This window comes from Henckelia pumila, chromosome 4 (genome assembly GCF_033568475.1).
Source record: "Henckelia pumila isolate YLH828 chromosome 4, ASM3356847v2, whole genome shotgun sequence".
NCBI classification, from domain to species: domain Eukaryota; kingdom Viridiplantae; phylum Streptophyta; class Magnoliopsida; order Lamiales; family Gesneriaceae; genus Henckelia; species Henckelia pumila.
Genome location: NC_133123.1, coordinates 149,780,085 through 149,803,926, shown reverse-complemented (window position 1 = coordinate 149,803,926; position 23,842 = coordinate 149,780,085). Strand labels below are relative to the sequence as shown.

Genomic DNA, 23,842 nt, shown 5'->3' with positions numbered 1-23,842 from the left:
GTGATTTCAAACAAGAATAAGCCCAAACAAAGATTTCGATGGTTTCTTAGAATAATGCTTAGAGAATCAAAATTAACAAAAAAAGTCCAATAGAAACAAGACTCAATGATTTCCATCGAATTGAAACAAAGATGGCTTAAAGAAACAAAAACCCACTTACCTTATTTTCGGATTTGTATGCAACAAAATTTAGTCAATTTGCAGAAGTATTTTTGGAATATTGAACCGTCGGATCAATCTCAAATTTGGTCCGCACGTTCATAAGAATGTAAGAAATATTATGAACGGTTAAGATTGGCTTTTAAGGGCATTTGATACTGTTTCTGGTCGACGAACTGGAGTCGCTCCCTTCTCGACTAGAATCTGCCGCGTATTATTGTGAAGGCATTTTACGTATATCTAACCGTTGGATTGGGCTAAATTTTAAATATATTATTCAAAACATGTGTAGGTATAATATGAACGGTGGAGATGGGATTTAAAGCAATTTAGCGATGGGAATGACGTTTTCTCTGCTGCTGAAAATTTCAGGACTTGGACAGAAACTTGGGTAGTGCATATGCTCGAATTTGTGTGTTCTTTTCCATCAGCTTAATCCCCTATTTATAGGCTTCACATAGCTGCCAAAGGCCTCCTATTAACAGCCATTTATTAGCCATTAATCTCCATTACCATGGATGTTACAATGGCTGTTACAATTCTCCATCATTTTCTATTAATATGGCTATTACTATGGTTGTTACACCCTCTCCCAAATCAGCTGCTTGTCTTTTTGAATTCCATCGCTTGGGGAGGTGCTTCTGAAATTTTGAGTCTTAACAATATCTCTGTGCTATATCATGTGACCGAAAATTACGAAGCAAGTGATTCTGCGTATTGATATGATATTGATGTGATACAATCTAATAAAAACTTTGCGCTTAGAAGTGGTGAAGGCCAATTGTTGTTCCATGATTTCTTGAATGCTTTCTGGAAGACCAATTGTTATCTATGGTTTCTGGAATGTTTTCTGGAGTTGGAACGCAACAAACCTTTGAGCCGTGCTGATAGCTTCACCTTATGTGTGAACAGTTTAATTTATGGGATTTGATAAAAAAAACAAAGAGTTCCCAGAGTTGCCTGTGTACAAATTCTCTCTACTCCCTAGACAGTAGTAGCAGAATGATATGATATGATAACAGAATCCATATTCCTCTCTTCCTCACTCTTTTATATTTTCCCCACCTTCATGTGTATTCCCTCTGTTTACTATACTCAAATAAACATATTGGATCTGGGCTCTTGATTATTTGGGTCCATATTGCTTGCCTCCCATTTGATAGCAATTTTCTCCGGTGAATGACTTTTTTTAGGCATAGCATAGAAAATATTTGTGCCAACCTTGTGTACATCATCAGTGTGACCTTCCTGAAGGAATGATCTGAGATTTCATTCTTGGTGTTTGATGTGATACACCTAAACAATAATGGGTCAACGGGTACCAAACTTGGTAAAGTTGTAATCGTCCATTTGATTCGTTTTAACATGTTAGCTGCCTAGTGATTTATTTGATAGTATTGAATATCAGAACATGTTTAGCCTGGGGGACAAGAAAAAGGGTTTGGGATCTTTGAGAATACACTTTTCATATTGCAGTTCTATGGTCTAAAACTATTACCCAACTTTAAAATAAAGTAAAACAGTGTTTCGTCTACCTCCATCAGGAAATTTTCCCTACATCGAAAAGCCTCAAGTTTTGCCAATTATGCTGTGACTTCAGATCGGGTGGGGTATATCTTTGGAGCTGTTGATAATATTTAAAGGTGTTTTCGGGCAAGTTGTTAGTCTAACTGGTGTGCCGGATAATGGCAAACCTTGTGTGCTGAGACATGTTCTCATTGAGGATAACTTATGGCCAGTTGGTTTGGATGATATTGATTCTAATACACTTTGCTTGGTGTCAACAATGATGAAAGGAATCTCGATCATTGTCTAGGATTTATGTTACTCTTCACTTAACGTTCTTCTCTTCTATCTCTCTCTCTTTTCATTTTCAAATAAATGTCAGTTATCTTTGTCTCAGAATGGTGGACATGCCAATAACGAATGGCTTGAGAAGGAATTAGGTCCTCAACTGCAGAAATATTGTGGAGATGGTACAGAGGACTTGGCCATTGTTTATGTTGATGTGCTGGTTGGTTCTGTTCGTCAGCTTAGTTTCCGTGTTGAAAGCACCGGGCACTTGTTAAAAGACAAGGTTTATGGAAAATTCAGACAAAATCTAGGGAACCTGGGAAAGATACACTGTAGAAACAAGAGACATGTCATGATGATACACAAACTGGGGATGCACGCCCATAATGTACCATATAATGCTGAACTAATGGTCAGAATTGCTGTTGAGATGCTCAAAGAAGCTTGCGACTTCAAGCAGGTATTTTCCTTTCTTTATTTTTGTATGTTTTCTTAATTTCTTTATATTTTTAAGCTTTTAAATCTGGTATCTGTAATACTGTAAATGTCAATTATGCTTAAATTGTTTTTGTCTTGATTGGATAGGAAAACCTAGACTTGTGTGATTGGGAAGAAGAGTGCCCTCAACAAATGAGGATTCAGAAGAAGACCAAACACGATTATAGATTCGTGGAATCTAATAAGACGACACGGATACTTCAAGCTCTATTGGAATCTGCAAACGAACATTTTCAGCGCCCTCATTCATTCCTATTTTTAGGTCTCCATCATGCAGGGAGAGAAGACCTCACCGTCGGACTTTCCAAATGTTATGATCCTTCAAGCTCAATCAGCCCAGTTATTGAGGTTGAATTGTCCCTTTGCACAGAAGCGGATTCATTTCTCAGGTTTGTGTTGTTCTTACTTATTGGGATTCTTGACTTCCATCAATAAGAATCTCCTTCGTTTTTTAATATGGCATATTCGTTTTAGGTGCAGTTGCAAAGGGAAATCTGGAGAATTATTTGTTGATGTTGTGAGAGCTAGGCCGAGAAGTGTTATCGTGTTTTATGACTTTGAAATGGCTCATATTTCTGTCTTCAGCAACATTCTCTCCTTTCTTGACCATGGTTTTCTAAGTGACAACAAGGGCGACGATGTTTCTTTTCATAATTCGATTATTATATTCGTCTCAGAATGTGGAAATAAAGAAATGATAAGTGCTCTCTTCGGAGTTCTTAATGATGCCAGAGTTGCTGATAGCAGTGAGGTTAAAAAAAAAATTCTGACTCGTTTTTTATTTTGGTTTTTAGTTGGTCATAGGAGTTAGTTTTGTTTTGAATTGATTTGGTCAATTTGACAGGGATTGAGGTTTAGGACTGAGTTTGTAAACCGGCTGGATGAGATTGTACTCTTCTTTCCTTTTAGCCTTCAACAGTTCAATGTGGTGAAACGGTTGCCCCTGAGATTTGGTCTTTCTGTTGAGAGTAGAAGTATGTTGTGTGTCGACATTCACAATCTATTTCACCCTGGCAAAGTAAGCATTTACGTTGTATTTTTAAAAGAAATTTTGAACATAGATTATTTGTTTGCAATCAGAGCCTGATATTTTTCCATTTCTCGGCCGCTCTTTTTGTATTATGGTAAGATATGTTATCATAAGAAGAAGATCTCAACATGGTGTCTAATGTCGTTGCTGACGAAACTTGAAGCAGCATAGTACGCGTTCCTGAAGGTTAGGGTGATGCTGATTTCATGATATATGCGTTCTCTTTCTGGATTGCTAAAACATTGTCAACTGGTATATTTTTGTGTGACAGTTCTTATGAAAGTAAACATCTTTTGCTCATTATGATTGTCAACAAGTGAACGAGGCTTGTGTAATATATTGATTCTTAATTTATGTAATGCCTCGCGACGTTCTTTTGATTTCCTAACTTTACACTGTATTTGAATGCTTTTTTTTTTCCCCCGATTTCTTGGATGAAACTTAGTCAACCATTCTTGAATATATCTGTTGGAACTTTGGTAAAACAAAAAATACTTGCTAAACAGAAAACCACACATCTCATCCACTCGGTATTCTTGATTTGAAAAATACTATGGCTTAAAATTCTTCCGTGTTCATCTATTTCCCCTTTGCATTATGTGTCAACCAAGAAGTACGCGCGATGCAATATTTACTAATTGAACATAAAGTATCATCAATATCGATTCAAATCAATTAAACCAACTTAGAGCATCAAACAAAGGACACAATCTATAATATATAACTAAGGTAATTATATCTCTTCATTTGTAATTTTTCTGATATGTTCTTATTTATGATCTATTTGTGTTAGCAACATTTATTTATTTTTTTGTAATTTCATTCTCTACCTTGAATGACAACTTTTTTGTGAAGGAAAAATCGATATTCATTGCAAATATTCCCTAATAATTTATGTTTGGTTATTTTTTTCCCTCTCTCCCAGCAATTGGTTGTAGACAATAAAAAGAATCATTGCTCTTATGCTTCAGTAGTTAGTAATGCTTTTGTGATCCTCTTAAATTGGAATGAATTAAATGTAAATGTCAAATGACTCAAATCATATGAGAAATTATTGAATAAAATTAATTTATATGACTCTTATCTTTTGGATTGATGAAAAGTTATGAGGTGGTGAAATGTGTGTGGGGGAAGAGAATGAAAATGAGGATAGCATTTGTTTGCTTGTGGGTGACGGAAATTTTTTCCCCTAAAATGAAATAAAACTATTTCATAATCGCTATCGTTGTACTGAGCTCTGTGATTTGGTAATTTAGTAATTGTATGATATGACCTCCAGGTCTGATTTAGCTGATCAAAGTGGGAAAGTTGCTCGCTCTGTGGCTGTCCAATATCAAACGGGCATCTGATTTTATTTATTTTGGTCAATCTGAGGAGGATATGCATAATCACTCAATTCACCTTGAGCACTTCATACTCTTAATAAACACCGGTTCTTTGCTTTCTAATTAATTTTTGTGTACTAGGAAGAGTTATGGTCATCTTGAAGTTGAAGCAGACAAACTTCAAATCCATCAAACATATTCTGGTGTGGGTCCCACAGACTGGAATGGAGCTTTGGACATCATATCTTATGGTTCACCTGAGCAGGTTTGTTTTGGGTTCTTATGTTTTGAGTACCTTGAATGTTAATTTGGGATTCCATTGCTATCGTCATTAGTGCATTCTGCTTCAAAAAATTACCCTAGACTTTTCTTGTTTCTTTTAATGTCTGCATCAAGTACCCTTAAGTTGATTGACCCTACAATCTTTTAGATAGAATGTCAACTTTGACCCACTGCATATAGGATGTAATCTGGATTACATGACCGTATAATCTAAATTTTTTAATAGTTGAGGTTATAGTATATATCTTACTCATGAATTGCAATTTGTCAACAGTCTATTGAAGGAATGAAAGTTGTGTGCCGTGAATTGGCGCAGGCAACTGCTGATCCTGAAGGCAGCAGTATGGGCGATATAGTGAAATATGTTGATAGACTGGTCTCATGCTTAGCAAAAAAGGCAATCACCTTGTTTATTTCCTTTTTTGGCAGGGCCCCTCCTATTTTTATTCCATGTGAACATCTCATATATTTTTTTTCAGATTGTGAAGACTTTTGACTTTAATCTCAATGGTGCCTCATCAAGGTCTTATAAATATGTCCTGAACACTCTCATGCTGGTAGAGGCTCTCCTTTGTTTCATAATTTTGCACATCGTTCCTGCTTTTGTCTTGGTTGAGTGTATAAATATGAACCATTGAATTTAGAAAACTGAAAATTGAGACTAGAAAGAGATCAATCGTTTTGTTGCACTTGTTGATGTAGACTTTTCAGAACAAAACACTTGCTCAAGCTGTCAAGGACAACACTCTTGATATTCTCTTTACAGAGCTGTTGCTTTGGCTTTTGGACGAAAGGGTTCCACAGCTGCATGACGGCAGTAAAGTTTTGATAGCTCTGAAAATTCTGATGTCAAAGATTCTGGTAGTCCTTGATAATAAAAGTTCATCTACTAGACAAAAGCAGAGTTCGTTTTCTTAAAATACTTGATATTTGATCTTCAGGATAATGCCGACCGTACTTCATCCTTCGTCGTGCTTATAGATCTCTTGCTACCACTTGATCAATCAAGATGGCCATCTCCAGCAGCAAACGAGTCTCTTGTAATTAGAAATCAGAAATTTTCTGATTTGGTTGTCAAATGTTTAATCAAACTCACTAAGGTGATGTTTATTGTTTAATTTGGTGATTTTAGCATCTGTCATGAACGGCTCTCTTGCATCAAATATTTAATGACGTGGAAAACTAATGTTCTTGATCATCAGAAAACATAGTTTATGTACTTATTTGTTTGAGACCTGGTGATTTATCTGCTTTATTATATTTATAGGTGTTGCAAAGTACAATATATGACATAGACCTTGATCTTATACTTCGAAGTATCCATATATATCTAGAAGAACTAGGAATGGATGAAATACGGAAGAGGTACTAACTTCTCTCTTAAATCAAAAACATGTTTTCCTAGCTTGCTGATTATGTTATGGGTGAGCCAATGCATATTGTTTCCACACTCAAATTCTTAATACTCTTTGCCTCATGAATTTCCTGTAGACGGGGGCTGATGACAAACCACTTCGCATGGTAATAACGGTTCTGCTCGAGCTTGTTAAGCTTCGTGGAACTGCCATAAAAAGTCACCTTTCCTTGGTACCGATATTCAAGCAACCTCAACCTATTAGGTACTGCTTGGTGTATTGGATTAGGCCCAATATGAATTAATAAACCAGCAATATCTCATGCTTGGTTCATTTACAACAAAATCAGGCCCATACTATAAGCCCGCTATAATTCTTATAATCTGTGTACAAAACATCCCTCCTCCTCAGCGTGATAATTTTAAAACACCTGCAATCCAATGAAAAATTACATTGTTGCCCTGATATTTGCCGCGGAGATGGGAGAATGAAATTCTCTTCAATTCTGAAGTAATCGAAGTGCGAGGTGAAGTGTAGTTTTTGATTTCTCCATCTGAAAGATAGATATATCTCTTCATTTTTCTTTAGATCTGTCAATTTTTAAAACAAATTCTCCTAGATTGAAGTGAATCGTTATAAGAACTATGGATTTTCTTCAAATATGTTAATGTTACAGAGATTTATTCAATTTCTTATATCAATTTGCAGTTTGTTCGAGGAAGTGAAACGAAGAAGAACATATTGCGGGCATTACGAGGTAAAAAGCTTCGTAGTTACATTAATCATTTTGTGATATTTCTAAAAGATCTGGTGTATCGCACCTGAGTTTCGATATTTTTTTAAAAATTTCAGAACAGCAATGATGTATTAATTGTGGTCAATGCAGTTTAAATATCTTTAATCGATTTGATTTCGAAGCCTATTTTTTAGCGTTTTGTTGTTTTTGCTTCACGCAGTTAGTGTTAGTGCACCTAGAATTTTCTCCCTTCGTTTTTTTACTCTATTTCCTGTTATTTTTTTATATATAATTTTTGTTCAGCTTATGAACTTTACTGCTCCTTGAAATTTGTACTTGCTAGCTTTTAAATTTGGTTGGAGATTTTTATTTAACAAGTTTAAAATCTTTGATCCTTGTGGTATTTACTTATGAAATACAGGTGACATGGATATTGTTACATCCAACAACGTTCGTAGCAAAGTAAAGAAGTCCGACAAGAGTAGGCATGTCTGGAGTATAAAAGAGGAGGAAGTCCTTCTTCAGGCATTGAAAGATGCTGCTACTGCTGGTTTTAAAAGCGAAAATGGGTTCCGCTGTGGATATTTGGTTTTTCTGGAAGATTCAATGAAGAAAGTTTTTCCTGGAATAGATTTACGAGGCAACCCACACATCAACTCCAAGGTACATGTATGGAAAAGGACTCATGGTGCACTGTTAACGATGTTGAGCCGAAGTGGAATCGGTTGGAACGAAACTGACAAAATGATTGAAGCCACTAACGAGGCATGGAACGACTTTGTTAAGGTAAACATTGTTCACAAATAAACTAGTTTGAGTAATTGTTGGGTTATTTCAGTGGTTGTTCATAGCTAAACTAGTTTTTTTTATGTTTAGAGTGACAACAATTTGCGTACAATGCGGTCTAAAAGATGACCATATTACAATGACTGGTGTGAAATTTTTGGACATGATCGTGCGACTGGAGAAAATGCAGTGAGTTTTACAGATGTTGTCCAGGTTGTACTAAATATGGATGAGACTAGAGGTCATGATATTAATGAGGGTTTGGAAGATTCACTTCATACTGTTGAGGACAATGTTGAACTAATCCCTATCGTACACCCAAGTTCGATAGGTGCCACTGCTAGTAAAAATTCACATTCCAAGAAACGAAAGCACCAAATGCAAGGTGATGATGCATTTGTGGAGGCAATTAACAAGTTTGCTGATATAGTTAAAAATATTGGCCAAGATCAGGAGATTTCAAAAGCAACAAAGGAAGTATTTGATGCACTAGGGATGCTTCCATATCTGACAGTGGAAGATAAAGTCACTGCAGCTGAGATGTTGGTGGAAAAACCACACAAATTGTCACTTTTCTTCAGTCTTCCCCATGAAGCAAGACTTATGCTAGTAATGAGGCTTTTGAAATCTGGTTGACATCTACTGCACATCATATTTCAATTGAGGTACTATTTGATAAACTTTATGGGTTATGATACTATAGTTCCACTATATTGTGTTGAAACCTTTGTATGGTTGTGATGTTTGCACTTCATGTGTGAATTTTTGAATGATATACTGTGTGCAAGAATATATAGATGATTTGCTATGGTCTTTATGTCTCTTTTATGCTATTTTTGATGCAGTTTATATTTGAATCTTGGTGAGATATATTGCTAGGAGTGTTGCTTATACAAATGAGTTACAAAGAGTGCTAGTGAAACTAGTATCAACTCTTGCTCTTTGTTATATATCTAGATTGGTGTTGTTATATATCTAGATTGGTGAGGAATTTTTAATTTTCAAAAAATATATAATAAATATCTGAAAAATTAAAAATAAATAAATTATTTGTCCATGTCACTCTCTCAATTAATCTTCTATGATATATTTAAGAAAAACACTTAGCAAAAACACTTGATAAGGGGTGATATCGAAAATATCCTAGATTTATTTAAATATTAATATTAGAAATTGTATTTGGACCAAAACTTATAATTTAAATAATAGCTCAAAACGTAATTAATTCTGATTAATTTTTAAGAAATAAAACATATCATTATTATTTTTTTATCGAGTGGACACATAATTTTTGAATGCATACTTATTTTCTTCGTTATTTTATTTTTTAAAAAAAATTATTTTATCATTTTTTATTCCATTAAACCAACCGATCAATATAATTTGCGTGCGTCTAGATATTTAAAATAACAATTTAGCTTAAAAAAATGACAATTTAAGTTACCAAAAAATTTGAACATTAACTTGGTTTAGATATTATTAAAAAGTTCTCTAAAAAAAAGATATTATTAAAAAGCAATTGTAATTAAGTATATATGGTAAGGGTAATTTGGACATTATATTACAATATACAAATTTAATTCATCTTGTTAAAATCATACCAAACACTACACATTTTATCTTACCATCTTATTTATCCCTATATATCATCTTTTTATCATTCATATTACACATCCTTCTTCATCTCATAAGGTGTACCAAACGGTACCTTATTGTGGCCCACATCCTTCAAGTATGTATGGTATTTGAGACCTAGTCTCGAGCCATGTTTTTCGTGTTGGTTTCTGCTTTATGTTGCTCATGTATTTTCCAATATAACTCTTGGTGCGTGTGTAAAAGAAAGAATTGGCTGAAATATTCAAGAAAATTGGTGACAGACAAACTAGCTCAATTGGTTTGTATGAAACTATATCGCATTACACGAGTCTATCCTAAGGTAAATTAAACTTCTAGTCTGTACTTTATTTCAAACTTTGTATGACTACAATCTCTAACTCTGCTCACAGGTTGATATTTTTTCTCAACTGCAAAATGCCAGTGACGCGTTTCGAACTTACGTTAGGGATGGTTTATCACAGGTCTGCTTCATCTATATATATATATAAAAGCCTCACATATAATTGTGAATTTACATTTTCACCATTTTATATAATAATTTGCACATATTTTTTTTGGTTTTTGAGGTTATACACGTAATTGCATAATTTCCTTTAGCTGCCATAATAAAGTTCCAAGCATATTTCCTATGTCTGCCCAATTAATGAAGCTTATTCTGCATTCTTGGAATTCCAATACATTTAAATCCGTTTCATTAATTATTATTTCTTATTGACTTGGTTATATAGTTTTTCTATATTAATTGGTCATACATCTTTCATTAAACTTTCAACAATCCACGACAGGCGACCCACTGTAGTATCAGCTTTTTGTCACAAGGTCTGCTTCACTGATTATGGTTCATGAATTTCAATTTTTTTTAGTTATTTCAGTTTTGTATTTTGTGTTTTCTACATTGAATTTGAATTAAGAATTTGATAGATAAACACACACTATCGCTCATATATCTTATCTTTTTATTTTTTTTAAATTTTTTTTTTTTGCTTTTACTTGTTTAAAAAAAGATTTAAATTAACATTTTCTTTGAGTAGATTGAATTCTTAAATTTACAAATTAACACATTATCCCCATGATAACTATTATTATAATTTATTATTATTATTATTCGTAGATTGTCACTGTATTTTTGGTTTGTGTTTTTTTAATAAACTATTATTATTTACATGTACATATTGAACTTTCCTTTATTTTAGTATTGTATTTTATGCTTTTATAAATTAATTAATTCTTAGTCACTTATCTTTCTTCTATTTGTTCCCCATTTTCTTTTGCGATGATTAATTTCGAATTTTGTTTTTAAAGTTTGCTTTCACTAGACTGGATTCAAATTTTTACAAATTAGATTCATAGACATATTTTTATTATAATAATAACTGCTATCATTTACCTAAACAAAAATTTAACATTATTATTTTTATCTTTCTTTATCTATTGTTTATCTCTTTTTTTTTTCTTTTTTTTTTTGTAATTATTATTTGTATTATAAATATCATCTGCTCGTTTGTTATTTATACGTTAATGTCATATTGATTTACCTCCTTAAGTCTGGAGGTGCAAGGTTCTATTTTTGGGGAGGGCAAAAACTCACTGCCAGGAGTGGGGAGGTCATGAGTGCGATGTCCGTCGAATAATGCGGTACGAGCCCATGCTACGGGCTGGGGAGAGTTGCGATGGAAGGACGTGGGTCATTTTTTGAGGTTTTTTATGTCATTCTATAGATTTATTCAATGCATATTTAATTTGTCACTATTTATTTATTCTAGATAAAATTAATTTTTAATATTTAATTCATGCCCTAAAATTAAAGTTTAGTTGTTAATTTATATTTTTATCATCATTTTAATTCATTTCATAGTTAATTTTTTTATCATTTCCAAGATTTTTTGAGGTTTTTGAGATCATTCTATAAATTTATTCAATGCGTATTTAATTTGCATGTCACTATTCATTTATTCTAATTCATGTCCTAAAATTAAAGTTTTATTTTTATTCTCAATTTATTTCATTTAATGGTTAATTTTTTTGTCATTCCAAATACTTTTTGAATTTTTTATGTCATTTTGTAGTTTTATTTAGTGAGTATTTAATTTGTATCTATTTATTTATTATAAGTAAACATAATTGCTAATATTTAACCTATGTCCTAAAATTAAAGTTTTATTAATTGAAAGCTATAATAAAAAAAAATTTCTCTACATCAAAGAAATTTATTAATTTTGTGAAATTATTTTCAACATTTATCTTCAACGCTATGGTTTTAGTCTTCATTCTTCTAACATAATATTTTGATTATTAAACTTTTAAACAAATAACAAATTAAATCAAATCATTAATTTTAATCATCTGATTCAAAACAAGTAGAATCATATCATAATCATAAATCGATATTGTATTCTACTTATATAGGAAACGTATCTCATACTTTATTCAATCAATTCATTTATTTTTTGGAATTTGGTAATTTAACTAAAATTTCTTGTATTCCTATTTTTACGAAGAATAACTATAAAATTAACAATGATTCTTAACTAAGTAATATCTTAGAAAACTTTAGGGACCAAAAATATTTCAGTGATAAACTAAAAGTGTAATCAACAACATTTATGTTTTTTATCGAATCGAAGGTAAACAAATATTCATGTTGATGTTTGAACTATAGTATAATACTTATTATTAATAATATATATATATATATATATAACTGAAAATTTATCTATATCTATATCTATATAAAAGTAGCACTTTATTTATGAATTTAATAATTAGTTTTGTCATTTTTAAGGTTTTTGAAGTTTTTTATTCATTGTATAGTTTTGTTTCAACGAGTATTTAATTTGTATATATCTATGTATTTATTGTAGATAAAATTAATTTCTAATATTTAATTCATGTTCGAAACGAAAGTTTTATCAATTGAAAGCTATATTTTTTATTTGTCTATAAATCTAAAAAAATTATTACTTTTTTTTACCTTACTTTCAAGTTTTATCTTCATCGCTATGTTTTTAGTCTTTTAAATTTTTAACATAATTTAGTATTAAACTTTTAGAAAACAAAAAATTTCAATCGAATTATTAACTTTTATCGACTTGTTCAAAATAAATAAAAGCATATCATAAATCGAGATTTTATTTCACTTGTATTAGAAATGTATTATCTTTTTTTATTCAATCAATTAGTTTATTTTTTGCATTTGGTAAGCTAACAAAAATATTTGGAATTCCATTTTTTAAGAGGGGGGACTACAAAAATAATTGTGATAACTAACTATGTAATCCTTTAAAAAAAATTTGGGATTAAAAATATTTTAGTATTGAACTAAAAGTGTAATCAACACTGATATTTTTTTTTTCAAATTAAAAAATATATAATTATAACTAACTTTCATGTTGATGTTTGAACTACATTATAATATAATATTTACCTATATAAAAGTGATTATTTAGTTATGAATTTACAGTTTTGTATTTATTTTATTTCATTCAATGACTAACTTTTTGTCATTTTCAAGGTTATTTTATGTCATTTTGTAGCTTTTTCAATGAGTATTTAATTTTATGTCTATTTATTTATTTATTGAATTAATTATAAATATTTAATTCATGTTCTAAAGTTAAAGTTTTATTAATTTAAATTTATTTTAATCTAAAAATTATATATTAATTTTACAACTTACTTTCAACCTTTATCACCATCCCTATGTTTTAGTCTTCTAAAATTTTTAACATAATATTTCGGTCATTATAGTTTCGCGAAAAAAATAAATTGAATCATTAATTTAATCATCTGATTCAAGACAAGTAAATCAGATCATAAATAATTGAGACTATATTTCACATATAAATGAAAGATATTCTCATATTTTATCCAATCAATTCGTTTTAATTCGTTTATTTTTTTTTTTTTTGAATTTAGTAATCTAACTAAAATTTTTGGTATTCTAAATTGTAGGAATAATATTATAAAACTAATAGTGATGACTATGTAATCTAACTATGATAGTTTACTGAAAAAAATATTACAAGATTTGAAGAAATAAAAAAAGTTTGCCTTGATTATTGCATATTATATGTATATGATTTTTCAAAAAAAGGAAAAAAAAAGAGACATTTACATATTAATATTTTTTATTTTAAAATAAGATTATGACAAAATTATGAAACAATTATGTTTATCATTAATTAAATAAATAATTGTATGAGTAAATTATTTTTTTGGCATAAATTTGTTAATACTTTAACATAAGAGTTTATGTTAGAAAAATTTATTTTGTATTGTATTTTTGTTAGGACATTAATTATTTTATATGCTAAATATTATTCAATGTATATTAAATTTGATTTTCAAAGCTAACGAAACAAAGTTATTCAATACGCTAAAAAATATACACAAAATTGTAAATGTATTATGCATGAGCAAAAAACTTGAAAATCAAAGCAAGTCATATAGACATCATGTTTTATCAAACGTAAAAAATATATATGATTTAGATGTGTTTTATTCATAGAAGATCAAATTTTATCTACAACTAAAACTTTTAAATTAAAAAATTATTATTATTTTTCACTAACTATTTAAATTTTAGGTTTTGGTCACTAAGTTTTCAAAATTTGTTTTTTGTATACTAAATTTTATTTTAATCTATTTATACCTAATTGTTGTGGTGACACTTGAAAATGCTTTATTTTGCATCGAAAAATAATGGCATGGGCATTATAATAATGATGCAACTTAAAAATTTTTTGACTTATTAGATGTCACGTCAACAATTGGATTAAAAACAGTCAAAATTAAAAGTTAGTGTATTAAAACTTAAATTTGACAAATCAATTGACTAAAAATCAAAATGTGATGTATTAATGGAACTAAAAAAATTATTTTCTTTCAAATAAATTATTGTTTTAACTTTCAAATAAATTACTGTTTTAACTTGCAAATCAATAGAATTAAAACTATTATTTAACATATATTACTTTTGTTGAAGTGCAATAACTATTCATACTGAGAAGAACAATCGAAACATGATGTTTGAGATACAACATAGTTTAAAATATTGGATTAGTATTGTTACCAATGACTATAATTATTGAAAATGCAATAAGCATTCGGCCATACAATATGTATCAAAGTGAAGGTCATGACTTCGATTCACATTGATTGCAAGCATAATTATTGGGAGGAGATTATTGGGTATAATAATTATCTCTTTGCTATGTAAAACAATCAAAATGTAGTGTTTGAACTGTTACGCATATTAAAATATTTGAATTGCACAATTATATATCAACTATATATAGCTTTTAATAAAATTCAAACGCTCAGTCTTACGGTTTATAAAAAATCAATGTATTTTTTTACATTTCTCGGCAAATATATAACATATGTTATTATTTTAAAGTCATTAATTAAAAAAATAAATTAAATCCAAGGTATAAAACATAAAAGCATCGATTAGATACCATAAATCGATCGTAAAGAGAAAAAAATTAAAGACATAATGCTCTCACTTCAATAATAATTAGAGATCAAATCATTATAACCAAAGTTTGAAATTGATATTAAAATATATAACACTTAATTAAAAATTTAAGCAATCAACTAATAAAATTATTATAACGTGTCACATGCGTTGCAGTGCAATTTTCTAGTTTTTCTAAAAGAAGGTATTTAAAATCTTGTTTAAACATCGTTATGATGTATAGTCTCATTCTCTGGCAGATGAAGAGAAATGCAGCCACAGGAAGGACTCCTTCGAATGTACCCACACGGGCCATACTTCCTCACAAAAGCCCACAATCAAGCATGTGTATAGCAGAAGAAAGTTCAAGCCCAACAGGCCTACTCTAACAAGTCCATTAGTAGATAGAGAGGTGAACAACACACGTGAGGAGGAGAATGAATAAAAATGAAAAATTGTTTGAGTTAGTTATCTACCTTACTTTGAGTGCTACTAGCCTAGCTATAATTGTTTATCCTTTATGTTGCTCATGTATTTTCCAATATAACTCTTGGTGCGAGTGTAACAGCTATAATTGGCTGCAATATTTAAGAAAACTAGCAACAATGCATGTGGACAACGTACACTGGAATTAATTAGAATTCAAAACAAAATTAACATAAAAATTCATGCAAGACGATCTACAAGTCAATTTTGTGAGACAGATTTTCTATTTGAGAAACATTCATGCTTGCAAAATTATTAATTTTTATGTCAAATACATTTTTTATTGGAAAATATGAGTAGGGTTGACTCGTTTCGAGAATTTCCAGAACAAAACATTGACATTTGACATTACTTCATTCGACATTATCTTATGATGAACGACATTTGACTTGAATATATTTCAATTGAGCAACAAAGGACAAACATTTTCACTAAACCACCAACGACAGACATTTTCACTAAACCACTAACCGACGCCAAGTTTTGATAATTCTTGGTTTAGTTGATTTAAGAGGGTGTTTGGCAGAGCTTAAAAGCTCTTTCAAACAGCTTATAAGCTGTTTTAGAGCTTTTAAGCTCTGAAAATTTGTTTGGTAAAATTTTTTAAAAACAACTTATAAGATGTCAAAATAAGTTGTTTGACAGCTTATAAGCTGTTTTTAAAAAAGTAAGGGGGAGGTACTTTTTTTAAAAAGATCTTATTTTAATATTTCATCTCTCTAAAATATCCTTGAATATTTTAATAAATCTCTATCTTATCCTTCACTCATTAAATATTAAAAATTATATTTAAAAAAAATTACAAATCACATAAATTTTTCTAAAAGTAAAATATTAAAAAAATTATTTTTTAATATAGGTTTATTCTAAAACTATTTTCGTATATATAATTCAAAACATTATTTTCATAGAATTTATACCCTTCTTGGTAATTTTGACAATAAAAGATCTTATAATACCAAACATATCAACATCTTTAAGTTGTTTAAAATAAGTTTACCCAAACACTTTAACAACTTATTTTTAAAATAAGTTCTAACAGCTTATAAGCTCGTAAAACAGCTTTTAAGCTCTAAGAGCTTATAAGCTATTTTTAATAAGCTTAGCCAAACACCCTCTAAATTGATTATGCATTGACTCAGTGGAATGAAAATTGGAGCTGATAAGACAATTATTAGCTTAATTTTGAAAATCCAGTTTGTTGTGGATTATGCCGAAGCGATCATGACGATAATAGAAATTGCGGAATAAAATAATCAACAAGAACACCAAAGATTTACGTGGTTCACCCAATATAGGCTACGTCCACGGAGCTGCTGCAAATCTTTATTACCGGAGAAATATTACAAGTGTATACAAAACACTATATCTCTCCACACCCAAGCCTCGAGTATTACCGAAAAAATATTTCTCTAACTCACACAAGAGATCACCGAAAAAAAGTACAACTCTTTTTTTCTACTCTTTATTTTCTTCTCTACTGTCAATACAAAAGAAAAGAATGAGATACAATAACTGAAGTAAGAGAGCTCTATTTATAGTAGATCCTTCATTCTTCTTTCTTCAAACTTCCGATGTGGGATTCTTTAATGGGCCTCACCCTTAACAATTCTCCCACTTGAAGACTTGATTTCAATCATGGCTTCACACAGTCAATGCAGCAACTCATCCCTCCTTGCTTATACTTTCAATCCAACTGAAGTCGAACACAACTTCAGTTTGTCAGTGGTCACCGCCTTTGTGAACATATCAGCTGGATTTTTACTTCCAGGAATCTTCTCAAACATCAAGATTCCATCTTTCAAAACTGATCTGATAAAATGGTACCGAACCTATATATGCTTCCTCCTAGCATGATAAACAGGATTCTTTGCCAAATGAATAGCACTCTGACTGTCACAGTGTAATGTGCTATCCTCAATCTTCTGACCCAACTCATCAAAGAATGATCTCAACCAAATCATCTCTTTGCTCGCTTCCGTGACTGCAATGTACTCAGCTTCAGTAGTCGAAAGTGCAATAATCTTTTGCAACTTGGACACCCAACTTACTGCTGTACCACCCAATGTGAACACATATCTAGTAGTACTCTTTCTGCCATCTAAGTCACCACCCATGTCGGCATCGACATATCCTTGTAAGTCCTGATTAGTCCTCCTGAAGCATAGAGATAAACCAGCAGTACCTTTCAAGTATCTGAGAATCCACTTCACTGCTTCCCAGTGTTGTTTTCTCGGATTGCTCATAAACCTGCTCACAACTCCCACTGCATGTGCTATGTCTGGTCTGGTGCACATCATTGCATACATGAGGCTTCCGACAACAGAGGCATAAGGAATCTTATTCATATAAGCATGCTCCTGCTCCGTCGATGGTGATTGGACTTTGGTTAGTTTGAAATGACTAGCCAAAGAAGTACTCACTGGTTTAGCTTCATCCATGTTGAATCTGCTAAGCACCTTTTTCACGTACTCTGCCTGAGATAACTTCAAGACTTCGTTCACCCGATCTCTTGAGATCCTCATTCCAAGGATTTGATTTGCAGCTCCCAAATCCTTCATTACAAAATCTTTTGATAACTCTCTCTTGAGTTTATCAATCTTCTCCAGACACGATCCTGCTATCAACATGTCATCCACATATAGCAGTAGAATGATATAAGAACCATCAATCTTCTTCATATAACAACAGTGATCCGCCTGACACCTCAGGAAACCGTTGTTATTCATGAATCCATCAAACTTCTTGTACCACTGTCTTAGAGCTTGTTTGAGACCGTACAAGCTCTTCTGAAGTTTGCATACCATTTCTCCTTCCCTCGTACTTCAAATCCCTGTGGCTGCTTCATATAAATTTTTTAATCCAAGTCACCATGAAGAAACGCCGTCTTTACATCCAACTGCTCCAGATGTAAGTCTTCCTTAGCCATTAGTCCAAGTACAGTTCTGATAGTGGTTAACTTCACCACTGGAGAGAAAATCTCGGTATAATCAACGCCTTCCCGCGGTTGAAAACCTTTCACAACAAGTCTCGCCTGGTACCGCTTGCTACCGTCAACTTTTTCTTTGATCCGGTACATCCACTTGTTGTGTAATGCCTTTTTGTCTTTCGGAAGTTCTATTAACTCCCAAGTCTGATTGGATGACAGTGAATCCATCTCGTCTTTCATGGCTAACTCCCACTTGATTGAATCATCATTTTGCATCGCTTCATCGAAGGTCTCTGGTTCATCTTTATCTGTCAGCAAAATATAATGAAGTACAGGGGAGTATTTCTGAGGTGGTCTGATTGTTCTTGACGATCTCCTGAGTTCAATCACCGGAGTTTGTGGATCAACTTCTTGTGCAGTTTCTTCTTCCTGGTTACTATCCTCCGACTCATTCATAGGAATATCTATCAATGGCACTTCATTTGACTTCTGGACTTCAGGACATTTATCTCCAGCTGGAATGTCTGATTTGTCTTTGTACAAAACTTGCTCATTGAAAATGACATCTCTGCTCCGAATGATCTTTCGATTTTTGTCATCCCAGAACCGATAACCAAAATCATTATCTCCATAACCAATAAAGAAACATTTCTTTGATTTCGGATCAAGTTTCGTTCTACTGGCTGAACCGATGTGAACATATGAGAGACAACCAAACATTTTCAAGAACGAAAGGTTTACTCCTTTGCCACTCCAGACCTCCTTTGGTATTCTGCAATCAAGTGGTACCGAAGGTCCTTTGTTGATCAGATACGCTGCAGTGTTAACTGCATCAGCCCAGAATGATTTCGGCAGTCCAGCGTGCAATCTCATGCTCCTGGCACGTTCATTCAGGGTTCTGTTCATTATTTCAGCCACACTATTCTGTTGAGGTGTACCAGGAATGGTTTTCTCCATCTTGATCCCGTTTTGTGCACAATACTTCTTGAACTCAAAATCTTCATATTCTCCTCCGTTATCAGACCGTAAGCACTTCACCTTTAAGTTAGTCTCATTTTCCACCATGACTTTCCACCTCTTAAAGGTTTCGTAAACATCAGATTTATTTTTCAAAAAATAAACCCAAACCTTCCTGCTCGAATCATCAATAAATGTGACATAATATCGTGAGCCGCCAAGGGATGTCACAGGAGATGGTCCCCATACATCAGTATGAATCAACTCCAACTTTGCTGCTTTTGGTTCTCTACCGCCTTTCGAAAAGCTCACTCTTTTCTGTTTTCCAAGAACACAACTTTCACACAATTTGTGTTCGACAGTTTTTAACTCCGATAGCTTTTCTTTTGATATCAGCATCTTCATTCCCTTCTCACTCATATGTCCAAGTCTACAATGCCATAAACTTGAGTTGGCTCCAGCATCCACAGCTGCTAACATTTCTCTGCAACTGGAAGTCATATAAAGAGTTCTAGTTTTTGTCCTCGAGCAATAATCATGGCTCCTTTGCTAACTTTCCAAGATCCATCACCAAATGTCACTTTATGGCCTTCGTCATCGAGCTGTCCCAATGAGATTAGATTCCGGGTCAACTTTGGTACATGCCTCACTTTGTTGAGCTTCCAGATAGATCTGTTTGACATTTTCAAACTGACATCACCCATACCAGCTATTTCCAAAGGTTTTTCATCAGCCAGGAAAACTTTTCTGTAATTACCAATAGTGTAATTACTTAATAGCTCACGATCACTAGTGGTATGAAACGAAGCTCCCGAATCCATAACCCAAGAATCAACCGGGCTTTCCATGGATAGTACTAAGGCATCATGTACATTCTCAGTAACAACATTTGCATTATTTTTGGGTGATTTGCAGTCCTTTTTCATATGACTAGTTTCACCACAGCTCCAGTACTTCAATTTCTTTTCAAAATTATTTTTGTCTTTTCCAGTTCTTGATTTGGATCTGCCACGCCATCGGTTAGAACCTTTTTCGCTGCTTCTGCCTCTGCCTCTATTCTCGAGATTAAGAGCAGATCTCGATGATGTCGCTTCTCTTGAATCCATCCTGCGAACTTCTTTACCAAGAATTCGATCTCTGACATCATTGAATTGTAATTTTTCTTTGCCAGCAGAATTACTAACCGCTGCCCGCATCGGCTCTCAAACATTTGGTAAAGACGCCAAAAGAATAAGTGCACGGATCTCATCATCAAACTTGATTTCCATCGATGTTAGCTGGGAAACAATCGTGTTGAATTCATTGATGTGTGCCGCCACCCAAGCACCTTCCTCCATCTTCAAGTTGAATAACTTTTTCATGAGGAACACTTTATTATTTGTTGATGGCTTCTCGTACATGTCCGACAAAATGGACATCATCTCCTCCGTAGTTTTTGCCTCCGCCACGTTGTGTGCCACGTTTTTTGTTAGGATCAATCGTATTACACCTAACACCTGTCGGTCAAGGAGCTTCCACTCATCATCCTCCATATTTTCTGGCTTCTCCCCGGATAGAGGTTGATGTAGCTTCTTGCTGTACAAATAATCTTTAATTTGTAACCGTCAGAACGTGAAATCTGTACCGTCGAACTTATTGATTCCAGGTCCCGATCCGTCATTTCCGGCCATCGCTTCTCCTGCCTTAATAAAATTTCAAAAAATCTTTTCTCCAAGGCTCCCGAACACCGTAACAGCTTTGATACCAGTTGTTGTGGATTATGCCGAAACGATCATGACGATAATAGAAATTGTAGAATAAAATAATCTTCAAGAACACCAAAGATTTACGTGGTTCATCCAATATAGGCTACGTTCCCGGAGCTGCTGCAAATCTTTATTACCGGAGAAATATTACAAGTGTATACAAAACACTATATCTCTCCACACTCAAGCCTCGAGTATTACCGAGAAAATATTTCTCTAACTCACACAAGAGATCACCGAAAAAAAAAACAACTCTTTTTTTCTACTTTTTATTTTCTTCTCTACTGTCAATACAAAAGAGAAGAATGAGATACAACAACTGAAGTAAGGGAGCTCTATTTATAGTAGATCCTTCATTCTTCATTCTTCAAACTTCCGATGTGGGATTCTTTAATGGGCCTCACCCTTAACACAGTTAGTATAGTCAGGTTTTGAACTCAAGCTAGTACAACTCGATTTTGAACTCAAACTAATATAAATCCAATTTTGAAAAAATCAAACTGAAAATTCTCAACTTTTCAAATCTTAGTCCAATCTTATCCAACATTTCCAAATTAATTAACACTCGATTAAAAAATAATGCAATCTAAAATGGTCAAAATTAGTTACTCTTTTGAAATGCATGAGCCTAGCTATATTCTTGAGTTTGAAATGGAATTTTATCAATCATATACGCCACTTGATTTTTAAAATGTGAGTATTAATATAGCAAGTTTGAAATGGAATTTTATCTATCATTAATTTTCTGTGAAATGATGGTCAAGTTTACTCCAATCGAACTTGGTACCATTGAATGGAGCCGACGTCTCCATCGATTTCAAGTTCGCAAACAGACTTCACAAGGTACCCAACTGCATCATCAATGTTGTCGAATCTCGCAAGATCCGGCGGCAACTTGTTTCCAGGCCACTTTTCTAACCATCCCTTCAACCTCTGGCACAACTCTTCCTCCGACACAAATTCCTCGTTTTTATCCGGTTCCATCAATACGTATGTGTCTGTCTGGGTATTGGATCTTCTTCTCCTGACGCCAGTAATCTAGATTCAATATTTCAACAACAGAAGCCAAGATCAAGAAATAGCTAGGTACACTTCATTAATTAATAATAATATTGATGAAAATTATACAAATAAAAACATACAATTACACGTATGTTCATACGAGACTAACCGTAGCAAGCCTAGGTGCTAGGAGGCGGGCGTTTTGTTGAATTCGCAGGCAAGAAAATGGAGAGCTGCAGATGCTGAAAACAAGTGATTCTGCCCTTGTATCATCACAGAATGCAGATACGTAGCTTGCTTCTCTTCTATTGAATGAATGTACAAAACTTTGACTTTTTATGTAGCTTGATTGAAGTTTCTCCATTAATTGATAGCTAGCTAGTTCCAGTTTATTTGTGTCGCACTGTAATCTTGATTTGATCTGGAATGGATAAAAGTCAGGCTACTAATGAGTGGTTCGCACTTATTTATTTTATAATCTTCTTAGTTTTATTTTATTTATTTAATTAATTCTTTTTGTTTGGGCTATGGTCCTTCAGTCCAACTGACTGCATGGGCTATAAATTCCCGTACTTGTTGCTGAGATAGGGTCCATCATTCAACCATCCGCAGAAAAACTTTTACTGTGATAGACCAGTTTATAAGGTTCGGTTTATTCGGTTTGTTTGGTTTGATCACTGATAATACATAATACAATGAAAGAAACATAAATTTCATACAACATGTAATTTAAATACTCAAGCACACAACTTTCACCAGAGTTGCTATATCTTCATCTATCTATGAATGCAATTAACAAAATATAAATATTAAAACAAGAACCAATGAAAAAATTCAGTAAGCAAAATGAATAGAATAAACAAAAAAACATGCTTTTACTTCAAAGGCACCAAATTTGGAGAAAATAGAGAATCAAACAAATAATCAAATTTGGTCTTTTAAAATCTGTTTTTTCAATCCTAGTTTCTTGAGATTCTCATTTACAGAGCTACAAGTTAAGTTTTGTTAAGCAATAATTATTTACAAATTAGACATCAATCAATAAATAGTTATAAGTTCAATAATAAAACAGGAATTAGAGCACTATAAAATTTGGATGTTAGTGCCCACCCACTATAAAATTACCCACATTTTTCTCAACTATGCGATTAGTTAGTTGTCATTAGAGTACAAAAAATCAATATTGTTTAGTAATTTTTGTTGTTATTTTTTGTAACAATTTTTCTATTTATTAATCTTGATATATATAACTTATTAGTGTCACATGTTTATTTCAATCAATGTTACAATTAGCTTGCTATTTTTTGTTATGTTATCCTCACAATTATAATTAGCTATGTGATTTTTTTTTCTATTATTTTCGTATCAGTTTTCTTAATTACATTATTTTTAATAATTTATTAATTAAGTTTAGCCGGTGGATGGTGAAATAGCCCAATAAATAAATTTTTTATTTAATTCAAAATTTGAACAGAAGTCCAAGAAAAGTATTAAAAATGGAAAATTAAATTTGAGAATAATGTGGGTCAAATTTTAAATGAATTAACCATTAAGCATTATAAGTTGAATAATGAAATATGAATTAGAGTACTATAAAATTTGGCTAGTTCATATTAAATAAATAAAACCATTAAACACGTTGTAAGCTAATTGGCCCACGTTGAGAAAGTTGTGGGACAGTGG

At 32.4% G+C, this 23,842-nt stretch overlaps 2 protein-coding genes and 1 pseudogene across 4 annotated transcripts; 2 read left to right on the top strand and 1 right to left on the bottom strand.

Moving 5' to 3' along the window:
- The first annotated feature begins 1,020 nt into the window (after positions 1-1,020).
- LOC140866332 (uncharacterized) lies at positions 1,021-5,372 on the top strand. 3 transcript variants are annotated; one of them, XR_012144855.1, is made up of 8 exons: positions 1,021-1,489; positions 2,063-2,413; positions 2,539-2,840; positions 2,926-3,202; positions 3,296-3,469; positions 3,581-3,667; positions 4,948-5,071; positions 5,363-5,372. XR_012144855.1 is itself a non-coding variant. In XM_073271304.1 (7 exons), exons 1-6 carry the CDS (start codon positions 1,466-1,468, stop codon positions 3,650-3,652), a joined length of 1,194 nt encoding a protein of 397 aa, XP_073127405.1. In that variant the 5' UTR covers positions 1,021-1,465; the 3' UTR covers positions 3,653-3,667; positions 4,761-5,059. The 3 variants fall into 3 exon arrangements, 2 of the variants coding, with proteins under 2 accessions (XP_073127405.1, XP_073127404.1); XM_073271304.1 differs by lacking the exon at positions 5,363-5,372 and having other exon boundaries at positions 2,932-3,202; positions 4,761-5,059; XM_073271303.1 differs by lacking the exon at positions 5,363-5,372 and having other exon boundaries at positions 4,761-5,059.
- Positions 5,373-5,784: 412 nt separating this feature from the next.
- On the top strand, positions 5,785-8,740 carry LOC140866333 (protein MOR1-like; annotated as a pseudogene).
- Positions 8,741-21,247: 12,507 nt separating this feature from the next.
- Positions 21,248-22,894, bottom strand: LOC140866725 (protein CHLORORESPIRATORY REDUCTION 7, chloroplastic). Its single transcript, XM_073271759.1, has 3 exons — positions 22,329-22,894; positions 21,945-22,195; positions 21,248-21,562 (listed from the first exon to the last, which is right to left on the bottom strand). The coding sequence occupies exons 1-3, from the start codon at positions 22,521-22,523 to the stop codon at positions 21,511-21,513; spliced, it is 498 nt and encodes a 165-aa protein (XP_073127860.1). The 5' UTR covers positions 22,524-22,894; the 3' UTR covers positions 21,248-21,510.
- Positions 22,895-23,842: the final 948 nt, after the last annotated feature.